Source organism: Schistocerca gregaria, chromosome 7 (genome assembly GCF_023897955.1).
Source record: "Schistocerca gregaria isolate iqSchGreg1 chromosome 7, iqSchGreg1.2, whole genome shotgun sequence".
NCBI classification, from domain to species: domain Eukaryota; kingdom Metazoa; phylum Arthropoda; class Insecta; order Orthoptera; family Acrididae; genus Schistocerca; species Schistocerca gregaria.
The window spans coordinates 347,945,702-347,961,506 of NC_064926.1; the positions used below are offsets into that span (position 1 = coordinate 347,945,702).

A 15,805-nucleotide genomic window follows, 5' to 3' on the forward strand; every position below is an offset into this window, starting at 1 on the left:
CTCCCTGACCCCACCGGGAATCGAACCCAGGACCCCGTGCTTGGGAAACAAGAATGCGACTGTGAGAACATGAGCAGCGGACTAGAAGACTTGAGATCAAGTCTGGTGAGCATGTAGCTTTGGACGGGAGGGATATAGTTGGGAGATCCAACTTCGCTGTCCACCTAGGTGACAGTGGACACACCCTCCTCTCTCTGAGGTGAGGAGTCAAGTTGTTGCACAAGTCTGAGAAAGGCAGATTCATGGACCTCCTGGAAGAGGTGGAGATTACTACCATCTGAGGTCATCTGATGTTCACCTGCCAAGTGAGTAGATGTTGGTGAAGAGCAGCTGAGATCGTGAGCCAGGAGGGATACAATATGGGAAATTCGGCCTGCCTTTAAAAAGACAAGACTTGGCATGGTAGTATGTGAGAACATCAAGTATTATTAAGGATCATCCTGTCTTTCTTTTTTTCTGGTACTATTCAACGCTATGTCTATTTTACCACCAAACAATTAAATCACTATTCAGTTTTTGGCCTTAAAGGCAGCATACATAGTTGGAGCTACACCCTATATTTATGTATGAAATTTTATGGCAATAGAAGGCATTTGTATGTTTTACTGAATGTGCCTGGTTAAAGATTAGATTAATACTTGTTCCATAGATCATGAATACGACACTTCGTAATGATGTGGAACGTGTCAGGTTAATAAAAGATGTCTGTACAAGATATTGCATTACACAAAATATTGCATGACACTAATGTTTAAGCTAGTTTTTTTTTCCCTTAATTTATATCTAAAAATTCAGCCAGTGAGTAGAAGGAGTTGTCATCTAGAAATTCTTTTAATTTATTTTTAAATGTTGGTTGACTATCTGTCAGGCTTTTGATGCTGTTTGGTAGGTGACCAAAGACTTTTGTGGCAGCATAATTTACCCCTTTCTTTGCCAAAGTCAGATTTAACCCTGCATAGTGAAGATCATCCTTTCTCCTGGTGTTATAGCTATGCACACTGCTATTACTTTTGAACTGGGTAGGAGTATTAACAACAAATTTCATAAGTGAATATATGTACTGTGAGGATCCCTAGATCCTTAAATAGATGTCTGCAGGATGACCGTGTGTGGTCTCCAGCAATTATTCTGATTACACGTTTTTGAGCAATGAATACTTTTCTACTCAACGATGAATTACCCCAGAATATGATGCCATACGAAAGCAGTGAATGAAAGTAGGCATAGTAAGCTAGTTTACTGAGATTCTTATCACCAAAATTTGCAATAACCCTAATAGCATACATAGCTGAACTCAGACGTTTCAGCAGAGCATCAATGTGTTGCTTCCAGTTCAACCTCTCATCAATGGACACACCTAAAAATTTTGAAAATTCTACCTTAGCTACAGACTTCTGTTCAAAGTCCATATTTATTACTGGAGTTGTGCCATTTACTGTATGGAACTGTATATACTGTGTTTTATCAAAATTTAAAGAGAGTCCGTTTGCTGAGAACCACTTAATAATTTTGTGAAAAACATCATTTACAATTACATAACTTAGTTCTTGGTTTTTGGATGTTATTACCATACTTGTATCATCAGCAAAAAGAACTAACTTTGCATCTTCGTCAATGTGGAATGGTAAGTCATTAATGTATGGGGGACTGATGACCTTAGCTGTTTAGTCCCCCTTAAACATCCCAACAACCACCACCACCATTAATGTATATCAAGAACAGTAAAGGACCTAAGACCGAACCATGTGGGACCCCGTACTTGATAGCCCCCCCAGTTTGAGGAATCAGCTCTTATTTTTCACTTACATGAATCACTTATTACAACTTTCTGCATTCTTTCAGTTAAGTATGAATTAAACCATTTATGCACTGCCCCCCTCAAACCATAATGATTTGGCTTATCTAAAAGAATTCCATGATTTACACAATCAAAGGCCTTTGAGAGATCACAAAAAATACCAGTGGGTGATGTCCGGTTATTCAGAGCATTTAATATTTGATCAGTGAAAGCGTATATAGCATTTTATGTTGAAAAGCCTTTCTGAAAACCAAACTGACGTTTTGTTAGTACTTTATTTTTACAAATATGGGAGACTATTCTTGAATACATTACTTTCTCAAAAATTTTTGATAGAGCTGTCAGAAGAGAGATTGGGCGATAGTTGTTGACATCCGTTGTATCCCCCTTTTAATGCAATGGTTTTACAATGCCATATTTCAGTCTATCGGGGAAAACACCCTGCTCCAAAGAGCTATTACATACGTGGCTGAAATCCTACTTATCTGTGGGGAACAAGCTTTAAGTATCTTGCTGGAAATGCTTTTCAGCGAGTTTATTATTTTACTGATTTCAGAGGGAGTGGTTGGTGGAAATACAGTTGTTTCGAACTGCACAGGTATGGCCTCTTTTATTAGAAGCCTTGCCTCTTCTAGTGAAGATCTAGACCCTACTTTCTCCACAACATTTAAAAAATGATTATTGAAAATATTTTCAATTTCTGATTGTTTGTTAGTACACTTGTCATTCAGTTTTATGGCACTAAAGTCTTCCTGTCCTATGGTTGCCCTGTTTCCCTTTCAATAATATTCCAAATTGCTTTAATTTTAGTATCAGAGTTACTGATCTCAGACATGATACACATACTTCAGGACTTTTTAATAACTTTTCTTAGTACCGCACAATAGTTTTTATAGTATTGAACAATTTCGGGGTCAGTACTCCCTCTTGCTGTTAGACACAGTTCTCTTTACGGTTGCAAGATATTCTTATTCCTTTAGTTAGCCAAGGTTTTTTATATGTTTTCTTGGAATTATGTTTAACTATTTTCTTGGGAAAACAATTTTCAAATACCCTTAAAAATCAGCCTTGTTATGTTGATCATCATTATTTTACAGCTACATTAACAGATCTTCATAAAAATTGCTTGCAAAGACTTTTATATTTCCTTTATATTAAATATGCAATATATCACTTAAGCACTATGATATGATTGACTACGCTAGGTTTTAGCTTTTGAAGAATTTCAGTTTGGTATGTATCTGTATTTTATCAAGATGATCTTCAACAAAATCTTTTTATTTCTTAATTTTTATTTCTAAAACAATGTAATAATTTTGTGTAAGACAATTGTATGAACCTATTAATGATTCTTTGCATAGGTGTTGATGGATCACTTCACCAGTAAGATATGAGCAAGCATGCTGTAAGTTGGCATTTCTTCAATATGTTAAAGTGATATGGAAATGTGCTTGTTGATTATAGACATTTAAAAGGAGGCTTTTAAACTACTGTATTGAAATGAAACACTGTTAGTTAATTCATTACATAGAGGACATTACTTGCACTATATTACGTAAACTAAAACTGTTGTACTTGCTGTAAATAACTGCTACAGTTTCCTTCTATGTTAAACACTAGTAAGATCATAGGGTGACATGTACTGCCATGACTGGTATGCTGACCAGAATGGACGGCTGCCATTGAATAACATGGTGTTCTACTTATTGTTCTATGTAAAGTAAATTAATTCTGATTCTGTAATTTTCCTTGTATTGCAGTTGTTGAAGATGGCTATTTGCCAAAATTTAGATACACCAGAGTAATGAAAACTATTGGGATTGCGACTGATTGCTATGTGCCCCACCTTCTTTAGAGCCTATGGTCATTGTGCACAACAGTTCCTTATAGAATCAAAGCTTGACATACAACAGTTTCTGGAAAAAGTAGCCATAAGGAAGTTACAGCTCTGACCCAGTTAAAAACCCACTTTTAAATCATTTTCTTGAAAGAAAATGTCTAACTACACTATATTTTTTTTCTATCCCTGAAAGTTAGGGGAGGGGGAATGTGACATTCCCATTGCCCCTGAGCATGGATGGCCATTTCCCTTGATGTAACCAAGAGCTTGAGAGAAAATTTAAGTTTACTAGTACATATGTTCCTCAACCATACTATCACAATTGGGGGGAGACATTAATCATCCAGCAATTGAATGGGAAAATTACTGTGTTATAAGTGATGAGCATGACAAGACATCCTGCAAAATAATATTACATGCTTTCTCTTCTTTAAAAAAAAATTGGAACTAATAGTTCAGAAGTCCACCTATGATGACAATATATTACGTATAATGGCTAAAGTAGACCTGACTTCTTAGTGATGTTCATGTTGAAAGAAAGAGTATGTAAGTTCAAAGGGTAAATAACACAAGCAGAAAGATTTCTGTGCTCAGTAAGCTAGATAAAAACAAAATCATGACATATGTCAAAGACGAAATCGAAACATTTACCTCTGGGCAAGGCACACAGAGGAAATGCAGCTCTAGTTTAAACGAACAGTTGACCACATATGTACCTAGTAGAGCAGTTCATGATAGAAGGACCTTCCATTCACTGTAAAGAAATGGAACTACTGTGTAATGGGTATAAAACAAGACATAGGGACATAGGCAGAGAAATACTGAGTGAAATTTTTTGGCTGTCAAAAGGGTAAAAATGTGTCAATCCTTCAAAGACTACTGTAGCAGAATCTCATCAAAAGTTTCTCATAAAACCTAAATAAATTATGATCATATATAAATGCTGCAGTTGCACCAAAGTTGGTATCCAGAGATTCATAGATGATTCAGCAACTGAACAGAACACTAAAAGCAAAAATACTAAATTTTTTTTCCAAATGTTCCTTTACAAAGGAAGATACAGAGCGTTGCTCCAGTTTAATTCTCACAACAATACAAAGGTGAATGTTATATACATTAGTGTCAATGGCCAATGTTATTTAAAAACAGGTACTGTTGAACAAGGCTCTTATGTCTGAAGGAGTTTCTATAAGATTATATACAACATTTTCTGCTCAGATAGCTCCTATCTTAATCAAAATACACCATAGATACCACGAAGAAAAAGCTGTGTCCTGTGGTTGGAAGAAAGCACAGGTCACTCCCGTCCACAAGAAGGGTAGCAGGTCTTCTTCTTCATATATACCGTATCCAGTATTACGCCTAGTGATCTGTTATGATCTCATTTCATCTCCATGCTGGTCTTTTTACATCTCTTCTGTGTCTGGGTTGATATTTGAGGATTTTTCAGAGGGCGCGACTGGTCTTCGGTCTGTAGCGTATGGTCTTTCCAAGTTGTTCTGAACCATGAAGAAAATGGGTTTTATTTTCAGATCCTTAACAATGTCATCAGATCATTTCCTGTCTCACTGTGTGTAGTCAGCTTTTCGTTTCATGAACTGTGTCTCGGCAATCGTTAATCTCCATTTGTACCCCGTACGGAATGTACAAGTTTCACTGTGATACAAGAGGGTAAGATTTACCAGAGTGTTGCATAGTTTGAGCCTGGTTTGCTGCTGAACAAGAGGTGGCCTGAAGATGCTATTTAACAGCCCTCTGACTTTTTGTTGCACATTCTTTTGTTGGGTGTACATGAGATTTTGCCTTACAATATGGAGAGGATAGATTGCTATTCAGCATACAATATGGGAAGGATAGATTGCTATTCAGCATATAGAGGTGTTGTTGAGTCACAGACAGGTGCAATGAAAAAGAATGGTAGAAATATTGAGACATCGGACTAACTGCAAAGGAGCAGTTCCTCATCACCCAATAGCACTCCAGACTGGAGCAACTGAATTATGTCCTTCACTAAGTTTTTAATTATCTGTCATCATGCCCAGAAATGGGGGTGTCCTACCCGTCATCCTTGCCACCCATTCAGAAGTGATATTCCATTCCCCACCCAATCTACATAACCTGTTCCATTCCTATGTGCTTCCACTTCCTTGCCAGTAATGTCATACCCCTGTGCAAGACTCGGGTAAAAGACCTGCCCTATTCACCCACCCAGCACATCCTACTCCAGTCCTGTCATAAGCTTTGTAGTATATCATCAGAGGCAGGGCCACATGTGAAAGCAGCCGTGTCACACAATAGCTCTGCTGCAATTTCTGCATAGCATTTTACAGGCATGACAATTAACCAAATGACCACTGCCAAACTGTGGCCAAGAACAGATTTGACCACCTAGTTGCACAGCACACTGCTGAGCACAACATGCTTGAGTTCAATGGCTGTTTCACAACCTGTGCCATTTGGATCCTTCCCTCCAATACCAGCTTTTCTGAAAGTTAGTTTTTATTCTTTATTGAGTGCTTATTTACAACTCAATGCTTTTTCTATTGAGTGAGTGGTCTCCTTTACTCCTAAATTATTTATGGGCTATGTCCTTCATTGGACGTAGAAAATGCTCACACACACAGCCTCCGTCTTCTCTGGGCACCAAGGCCTGACTGCTAGCTGTTGTCTACAGTCATGACTTAGCACCTGGAGATGACAGTGGCCATGTGTTTGTGACTTGTGAATGTGTTTCAGTTGTGTACATCTGATGGACTTAGTCAGACAGTTGAATATTTATAGCATTGTTTTTCACTGTGCCTGCCTTGTGACTCAACACTGCTTCTACATAATGAGTAGCAATCTGTCCATTCCATATTGTTGTTATTACATTCTTAATTTTCCATTGTTTGAGGCTGTACCCTAGTTATTTGAATTTGAAACTTACTCTAGAGTTGCATTCTCTGTTGAAATTTTAGTTCTCTTCTGACCTTTCCCCTGAAGACCTTAACTTTGGTTTTATTGAGGGAGCTCTCCATATAGTACATTTTTACTCTGGTGTGCAGGTTATGCACTGATCTGAGTACATTATTAACAGATCCTGCAAAAAGTACCTGGTCACCTGCAAACAGTAGCATATCTAGGTCACTCCCTACCTGGATTCTACCAAGAGGTTTTTGTCTCTATTCATTGATGATTTTATTTAAATATGGGGGTTGCGCAGAAAGTAATGCATCACATTTTTTCTCAGCTGAAAACGATGCTAAGAATGCGAAACGTTACGAATGTATTGTTTGAAGTCTCTTGAGTGAGCACGCCAAGTTTCTGTCACTTCCAACAGATACCGTAGCTGCAGAACAGTTTCAAAATGCCGTCTTCTGTAGATGATGTGTGTTACAAGCAAAGTACCATCATTGAATTCTCACTGCAGAGAAAGAAACTGTGGAGAATATTCACAAACACTTGTGCAAAGTCTAGGGAGCACCTGCTGTTGACAGAAGTACAGTTAGTTGCTGGGCACAAAGGGTGAGGTCATCAGAAGTCGATTTGGTGGAGCTCCATGATTTGCAACAGTCGGGGAGACCATCCACGGCTGTCACACCTGACATGTTGTAGCAAGCTGATGTTGTCATTGGTGAGGACGGACGCTTTACAATTTGGCAGTTGGTGCTGCATCTATCAATCAGCAAAGAGGAAGTATGGATGCAATTATCTGCACTCTTGAATATTCAAAGTGTGTGCAAGATAGGTCCTGGGGTGTCTAACAGTGGGTCACAAATTGCCCAGAAAAAAACATTTGTCTTAAATTTGGTGCAACATTTTGAAGCTGAGGGGGAGGCCTTCTTGTTCTGGGTTGTGACAGGTGTTGAAATCAGGGTTCACCATTTAAGCCCGAAACGAAATGATTGTCAATAGAATTGTGCCATTCCCACTGAAGAAAAAATTCAAAGCAACTGCTTCCACTGGTAAAGTCATGATAACCATATTCTGGGACTGTGAAGGTGTGATTCTCATTGCTGTGATACCAAGAGGTGGTACCATTAATTCCGAAGCATATGTCAACACATTAACAAAAGTCAAGATACACTTCTGGTGACTCCGCCACTGCAGCAACCCAGAAGATGTTTAGCTGCAACACGATAACACTCGGCCCAACACAAGTCTGAGGACTCCTGAACACATTGCAAAACATGCTTAGACAGTGTTACACCATCTAGCATACTGCCCTGACCCAGCCCCTATGATTTCTACTTGTTTGGGCCATTAAAGAATGCCATTCATGGAAGACATTTTGTGGACAATGAGGAGGTTATTCACACAGTGAAGCACTGGCTCTGCCACCAGGACAAGCACTGGTACCAATAGGGCATACAGGCCCTTTTTTCTTTTTGGGGGAAGGCCACTGAACGTGATTGAGATTATGTGAAAAAATAGCGGGTGTAGCTAAAGCACAACTCTCTCATGTGTGAATTGCTGAAAGAAAAAAAAATGCAGTGCGTTACTTTCTGGGCAACCCTCATAGATGTTTAATAGAAATGGCCAGACAACATCCTCATGTAACTCCATGTTCAATGTGTTTCCATTTTTACATCTATTGTTCAGTTCTGCCTGAAATCACATTTTGAGTGTATGTGTTCTAAATTCCTTTTATGATATGTGTTGGAGTACCACTTTCTGTCCGAAATTGCCAAAGTTTTCGCTTGTTAACTGTGTTCTTTAAACCAATCAATGTCAGATGTGTTTCTAGGCTGAATTCTTTCCTTTTCTCAGTTAGCATCTTGAGTGTGAAATGGCCATCTTCAGATAATCTGTCTTTCTGGAATACATTGTACTCTTCTTACAATAGTAGTCCATAAAAAAGTTATTAACTTTGATATTATGAATGCTGGAACAAATTTTACCAGTGTTGAGCAAGCTTATTCCATTGCAGGTTCTGATATCACCTTCTTTATGGATTGGATGACAACTGTCTCTGTCGTATTTGTGATTGTGTTTGTTCCCCAGATCACGTTTATGAAGTTCTGCATCTCTTCCTCTAATATTCTATAACTGACTTCAAAAGTTCCACATTAATGCCATCCTCCCCAGGATATCTGCTACTTTTACTGGATTTCATCTGGTGTGTTAGTGTCTATTAGATATATTTCCTCTTGTCGATATCCCGTTTTATTCTAGGTCTATAGCTCTTGAAAATAATGTCAAATCTCTTCATCATGTGAAAGTCTGACTTGCACCTTACTTTTCTCTTCAGTTTCTTAATGTTTATGAATGTTGAGGATTCAATCTTTCTATCTCTTTTTCTAGGTTGTTGGTGAAATGATCCCATTTTTCACTGTGCCTTTTTCTAGTCTCTCTTTTAGCTACTGCTCATTTCCTTTCCCACTCTGTGAAATCTTCTGCTTCCTTTGTTGCCAAATATCACTTCAAGCATTTCTCTCATCTTTGATAACTTTCTTCTTATCCTTGACCCAGACATTCAGTCTTTGTTTTCTACTGCAATGTTTCTTCATTCCTATGCTTTCAAAATTTGTATCACGTTTCCCATCATATTTCATCTGTTTCCCCTACTTCATACTTATATTTTTCTTAATCTGCACTGTTACAGCCATTTTATACTTTTGATCTTGTAATAGCTCCATTCTATAGTGCATTGGGTTTGACCTGTGTGGCTCTCTTATCTTTGTGTTGTCATTTAGTCATCTGTGTGGAAATCTTGCTGCACCTACGGGAAGATGATGGTCTGTATAAATTTTATAGGCCTTAAAGACTCTTGTGTCAAGCAACATTCTCAACTCGTTGGTTATCATGTAGTCCACGATTGATGCTTGTCCTCTTGCAGACGAAGTGCATTTGTGAGAGTTCTTGTACAGGAATAATGAGTGCAGCAGAACTGACCCACAAATCTGCTGTTCAGTCTCACTGATGGCCATCTGTTGTAGAATACTAGAATATATTCTGAGGCAAAAAATATAGTGAGGTTTATACAACATAGTTTCAACCATATTGGATTCCAAAACATTTGTAATGTGAAACCAAACTAGCACTTTTCTCATACGACATGCTGAAAGCTGTGGATCAAGACAACCAGATGAATGAGGTATTTCTTGACCTTTGAAAAGCACTTGACTTGTACCACACTAATTTTTACTAACAAATGTACTATCACATGAAAACAAAATATGTGACCAGATTGAGGATTTCTCGTTAGGGAGGCCATGGCATGTTATCTGGGATGGAGAATTGTCGACACAAATATGCTCCAGGTAAGTGTACTGGGACTCGTGCTGCTCAGTTTACATGTTAATGGTCTGGCAGACAATATTAATAGTAACCTCAGACTTTTTGCCAATTACACAGTTATCTATTATGGAGTACTGCAGGAAAAAAGTTGCACAGTTATTGACGCATATAAGATTTCAAAGTAGTGCATAGGTTGGCAAGTTTCTTTAAATGTACATAAATTAAAGCTGCACACTTCACAAAACAATAGGACTAGAGTATCAGTGTGTCATGATTGGAATCAATCAACTCAGGCAAATATTTGGGTAGAACAATTTTTATGGTTATGAAAGTGAATGCTCACATAGGTTCGGTTGTATGTAAAGCTGCTGGCAATATTCAGTTCATTGATAGGATACTGGGAAAACACAATCAGTCCATGAAGGGGACTACTTGTGCATCCCTCCTTAGAATAGTACCACATTTTGGGGACACACAGCAATAGGACTAACGTCGGATACTTAACATATTCAAAGAAGGCAAACATGTAAGGTCAGGTTTGATGATTCATGACAGAACATCCAGGGGAAAAAAAGAGGGGGGGGGGGGGGGGACCACACCTGAATTGGTAGACGCTTAAAGATAAAATGCAAATTATCCTGCAGAAGCCTACTTCATGTAACAACCCCTTCTGTATCACTCCCACATACTAACCACAGCAAGCAAAAAGGCATTTAAGCAGCCATTCTCCCTGCACTCTATATATGACTTGGATACTGTACCATGCCCTTCACCATAGTTTGCAGAGCATGTCTGTAGATATAGAGGTCTGGAATATAGCCCTGTATGTGTCACAGTCATGATATACCAATATATGTCGCAGAACAGAGAAGGGCAGCACAATTGGTCACGGGTTTGTTTAATCTGTGGGAGAGTGTCACAGAGATACTGAAGGAACTGAACAGGAAGACTCTTCAAGATAGATGTAAACTATCACAAGAATGTCTATTAACCAAGTTTCAAGAACCAGTTTTAAATGATTAATCTAGGAACATATTACAACTCCCCACATAACGCTCACATAGGGATCGTGAGGATAAGATAGCGTAAATGCTGCATGCACAGAGGCACTCAACAATTATTCTTCCTATGCTCCATATGTGAATGGAACATGAAGAAACCCTAACAAATTGTACAATAAGATTTACCCTCTGCCATGCAACTTACAGTGGTTTGCAGAGTATAGATACAGATATAGGAAATATCTGGAGGCATTTGAAACATAGTGCTTGAGGTGGATGGAAGAAATCTTGTGGATAGCAAAATGCACAAATGAAGGAACTCTTAAAAGAATGGGGGGGGGGGGGGGGGGGGGGAATCTCTTTACTGAGAACACAATAGTTTTCTAATTAATTTAATGGTAGGAATGATTCAGGACAAAGTATAGTGCTTTGACAAAGTTCAGCTAAAATTGCCAGGAGGATCTAGACTGCAATACTGAGCAGTTTCATTTCAGGAAATAAAAAGACCAGTAGGAAACACAGAGGATTGGAGAAGAATGGCTGCCAACTAACCTTCAAACTGATAATTAAGAAGTAGCATTGATAACATTAAGCAGTATAGTGCTAGTCTATAGTTAGTGCAGTATATGGATTAAGTTTCTAATATGTGATTAAAAATGTGAAGCAGTCACCAACCTGAAGATAGAACTGAACAAGAGAGTGCTTTAGTAGGTAGGCGCCTCGATAGCTGATCGGTCAGCATGAGGGAATGACATGCTAAGGGGCCCGGGTTTCAATTCCCAGCTGGGTCGGAGATTTTCTCCGCTAATGGACTGGGTGTTATGTTGTCATCATCGTCATCTCACCCAATCGCGTCGCGCAAGTTGCCAAAGTGGCTTCAAATCAAAAGACTTCCACCAGGTGACCAGTCTACGTGACGGAAGGCCCTAACCACATGACATTGCCTTTCAGTAGGTATGGTCCTATGAGAGGTAGCATCCTGTTGCCTTCATCTGACCTTTGAACTGACTTAACCAGTTACAGGGGGGCCTGCAGTTTAACATGGATTCTGAACCAAGATGCAACTTGATTGATTGAGAACCAAGGTTCTGCACATTAACAAACACTGCCAAAGGTGAAGGAAGTGATGAGTGCTAGATTAAAAACCTAGAAATGACTGGGGATCTAACCTGTGACATTTGTAGTCAGGCTCTTTGCCACTAACACTTATCTTTTGTTAATGTTTACCCTGCCCATTCCACATCCCTGAAGGTTGCCCTTGTTCATATCTATAGAACATGCTAGATGGACATAAGAATGATTTGGTGTATGCCACAAGAAGGATATTAGTCAAATCATTGTGTACTAAAAAATTCTTCCTCATTACTACATAAATTATAAACTGAAGCTTGAATGATCCATGTTACATATGACAAAGTTCAGCTAAAATTGCAATATGCATCAAATAAGTCTAATGAGAAGAAAACTTATTACACTAATTTGAATGAAAATACCCAAAGTTTTCAATGCTTCTACAGCCAAATAAAACATATGTACCTTAACAGAAGTACTGCAATTGTTAAAATAAATGCCTGACAATGGTCATACATTTGCAACAAGAAACACATCACATCATGTACAATATATTTTATTTTCTAACGCCAATAATATTTTATGTGAAGTACATTAATAGTCTGAACAGATGAAATTTGCTTTGCTTCTTGACAATTCTGTATTAAGCAGCAGATACACAGGCAGCAAATAAACTTGGAAACCAATATAATACATCATTAACATCTTGCGTGTCAATCCAAGCAAGACCTTCTTTGACCATATAATCGAGTGCTTTCTGAGCACGGTTTCTCTCCCACCGTAACTGATCCTGTAAGTCAGATACAGAGACATTTGCTTTCCCACTATTAGCAGCTTGTTGCAGAACGGCTGTATGATCCATGCTGAGTTCACCTGGTACTGACTGAACTAAGTACTGTCCTTTACCAATTGGTACAACAGAAAATCCGTCTCCAAAAATTCTAAGTTTTTTTGCTGCGCTTAGCAGGTCGTCTACTGTAATATCCTGATGCTGTTTATTCTTGCCTCTAGCTTGTATCAAACGGTGTCTTAGTTCGTCTAAACTAATAAGGCCGCCGTTTTTATAGTTGGTTGCTAAACAGACTTCCACTATTTGTACACTTAGTTCATAGTAAAAGTCGCCAATTCCGAGAACCGACCAGAAGCCTTTGCCGGACGCTAAAGGGTCGACGCCGATTGATGCACACATTTCCTGAAACTGTCTTCTGAATTGGGCGTTTTTCTTGATTTCTTTTTTATGTTTGGATGCGAATTCTTCAAGATTTGCTCGGAAAACTTCAAGCTGTTTCGTCATTTGCTCCAACTGATTTTCCTGCAGTTCAGTGCCCTTGTCTTTGTATTTCTCTTGTTCCAGTCTTTGCTTTTGTATAGCACCAACTCCTGCCCGCCGCCTCATTATCAGCTAACTTCTTTTACGTAGACAGTTTAGACGTATTTCGTAATTTTTAATTTGATACCAAACCACTGGATATTAATGTTCATAAGATAAACATATTTCTTTCACGCTTAACTTGGGTATCGCACGTCTCTACGGAAACACACCTCAATCTACACAACACAACTTTCGGAATGAACTATGAAGGAATTGACTGTCGAGGGTTGAGTGTTGACACTTCGCACTTCCCAGTCCTCCTCGAAATAAAAAAAAAAAGAAACGCGAGTCAAAGAATTTATAAAAAACATCTGACTATCTAGCGTGGTTGACAGCTGCAATGGTAGTGGTGTCTTTGAGAGTGTCTTTGATACTTGTAAATACAGTAGGATTTTTTGTGTATAGGGATTATGGAATTCGTAGTAGCGCAATGTATACGTGTGTTAGATGCATGAAAATAGTGTTAAGCTCGTGTTGTTATTGGAAAACTGACTAACCATGACTTCAAATTTAAGGGAAAAGTGGCTCGACCACCTAAATAGCACTTGGGTGAATGAAAACTGCGAATATGTAGTAACCGGTCATAATTTAGTATCGCTTTTTAGCCGATTGTTAGCAAATAAAGAAGTCATTTTGACACCAGCATCACATATCAAACCTAATCAAGATGCTGGGTTACCTGATTTTGAATGCGAATCACCAACAGCAGCTGAACTCGACCATCACATAACAAGTTTACTGGCGGCTCAATTAGAGCTTGCTCAACATGTTTGTGCAGATTCATCTTTTTCGTTAGTGTTGATGCATAGACTGCTAGTTTTGCGTCGAATATTTTATGCAATTTGGGCCAAATATCACGACAAGGACAAGGTATGTGAGAATGACAGTTCTCCTAAACACTTTGATTTATGTGTTTATGATAGAAGTTTGCGCATTGGATCCATAATGAAGAAATGATAGATGCCAAGAACGTAAGAAGCTGTTAATACTTAGTAGACTACAACTCTATGCACATTTAAATGCAATGAAGTTGAAGCAATAGTGTTTTCATTCTTTTGTTCAGTATTGGTTTATTAACAATTTGATATGGTACATGTGGAACACATTGTTCTACGTTATTTAATGTATTTACATATGAGGATACATACTGGCCATTTACAAATGTGTATAGCCTATTCGTTGTAGTTCAGTAATAGGGATTTGTAAATCCTTGACATGCTATTAATTCCCTGGAGCCATAGTAATGATATGCTATAGGATGTTGAACATTACAGAAACACAAAAATAGAACTGATACCCACGTTCATTCAACTTACTGTGAGTGAGCTGGCCTTCAAGCATGTGGAATAAGTGTAATTTAAGAAATAAATTTCCTATAATTTTTTGTTCAAGCTCACATTGCATTCCATAAATAAGAGCCTTTTGTAATGTGGTCCAACTCAAATGATAGATAAATGGGCAGAAGCAGACACTGCAAACTACTTATGCTAAGTGTATACTAACAACAAATTGCAACTAATGCTGATCTGCTCATACAGATAATTGTAGGAATTACATCTTAATTATGTTCTGTATGTTTGGTTTATTAGGAAAAAAAGATTACTTTGATAAAAGCCACTGCTTTCTTTTTTTCTATACCTCAGCTGCTGTTTTCTTCTAGTACTCCAAAGCATTTATGTAACTTAACACAGGTCATTTTGTGTGTGTATATATTGCAAAGTCAAATCTGATTAATATCAACATTAGAGTGATACGAAATGTACATCCCTTGCAACTAATGCTGATCTGCTCATACAGATAATTGTAGGAATTACATCTTAATTATGTTCTGTATGTTTGGTTTATTAGGAAAAAAAGATTACTTTGATAAAAGCCACTGCTTTCTTTTTTTCTATACCTCAGCTGCTGTTTTCTTCTAGTACTCCAAAGCATTTATGTAACTTAACACAGGTCATTTTGTGTGTGTATATATTGCAAAGTCAAATCTGATTAATATAAACATTAGAGTGATACGAAATGTACATCCCTGAGCTCAGCTGTTCCAGTAAATGGTAAATTCTGTGGCTAATGGGGTATTCTTTTGATCTGTTTCTGAATATCTTGGCTGTCTGATGGCTGTTGGTAACCTGTTATAGACTTTTACGTCAGAGTGTAAAACTCCATACAGAACTGGATAGGGTTGCATAATTTATTGGCAGTTGTTTTTACTCCTAGTACTGTGGTTATGAATTGCATAATTCATCCTGAATTCACTCGTATTGGTAGTCAACAATATCATTAGACAGAAAGGGATGTACATGTAAGAATGTTTAGTTTCTGGAAGACATTTCTGCATGGTGTTCAGGTTTTGAACTGTACACAACATTCTTGCTGCATGGTTCTGTGCAATAAATAGTTTTTTGATCCTGAATGGATTATCCCTGAATATTACACCTTAGTGAAGTACTGAGTGAAAGCATCTCATTTGCAGATCAACAGGAATGCTCAGCTCTTTGCTTAACTCA

General features: G+C 38.1%; 2 protein-coding genes across 2 annotated transcripts in view; one reads left to right on the forward strand and one right to left on the reverse strand.

The window, feature by feature from the left end:
- Positions 1-12,469: 12,469 nt before the first annotated feature.
- On the reverse strand, positions 12,470-13,578 carry LOC126281417 (vacuolar-sorting protein SNF8). Its single transcript, XM_049980355.1, has one exon. It carries the CDS (start codon positions 13,323-13,325, stop codon positions 12,573-12,575), a length of 753 nt encoding a protein of 250 aa, XP_049836312.1. The 5' UTR covers positions 13,326-13,578; the 3' UTR covers positions 12,470-12,572.
- A 40-nt stretch (positions 13,579-13,618) lies between these two features.
- LOC126282514 (probable E3 ubiquitin-protein ligase HERC1) overlaps positions 13,619-15,805 on the forward strand; it is a 715,173-nt gene continuing 712,986 nt past the window's right edge. Inside the window, 1 exon segment of the mRNA XM_049982172.1 lies at positions 13,619-14,171. Within this exon segment, the coding sequence (XP_049838129.1) occupies positions 13,800-14,171 (372 nt within the window). The 5' untranslated portion in view covers positions 13,619-13,799.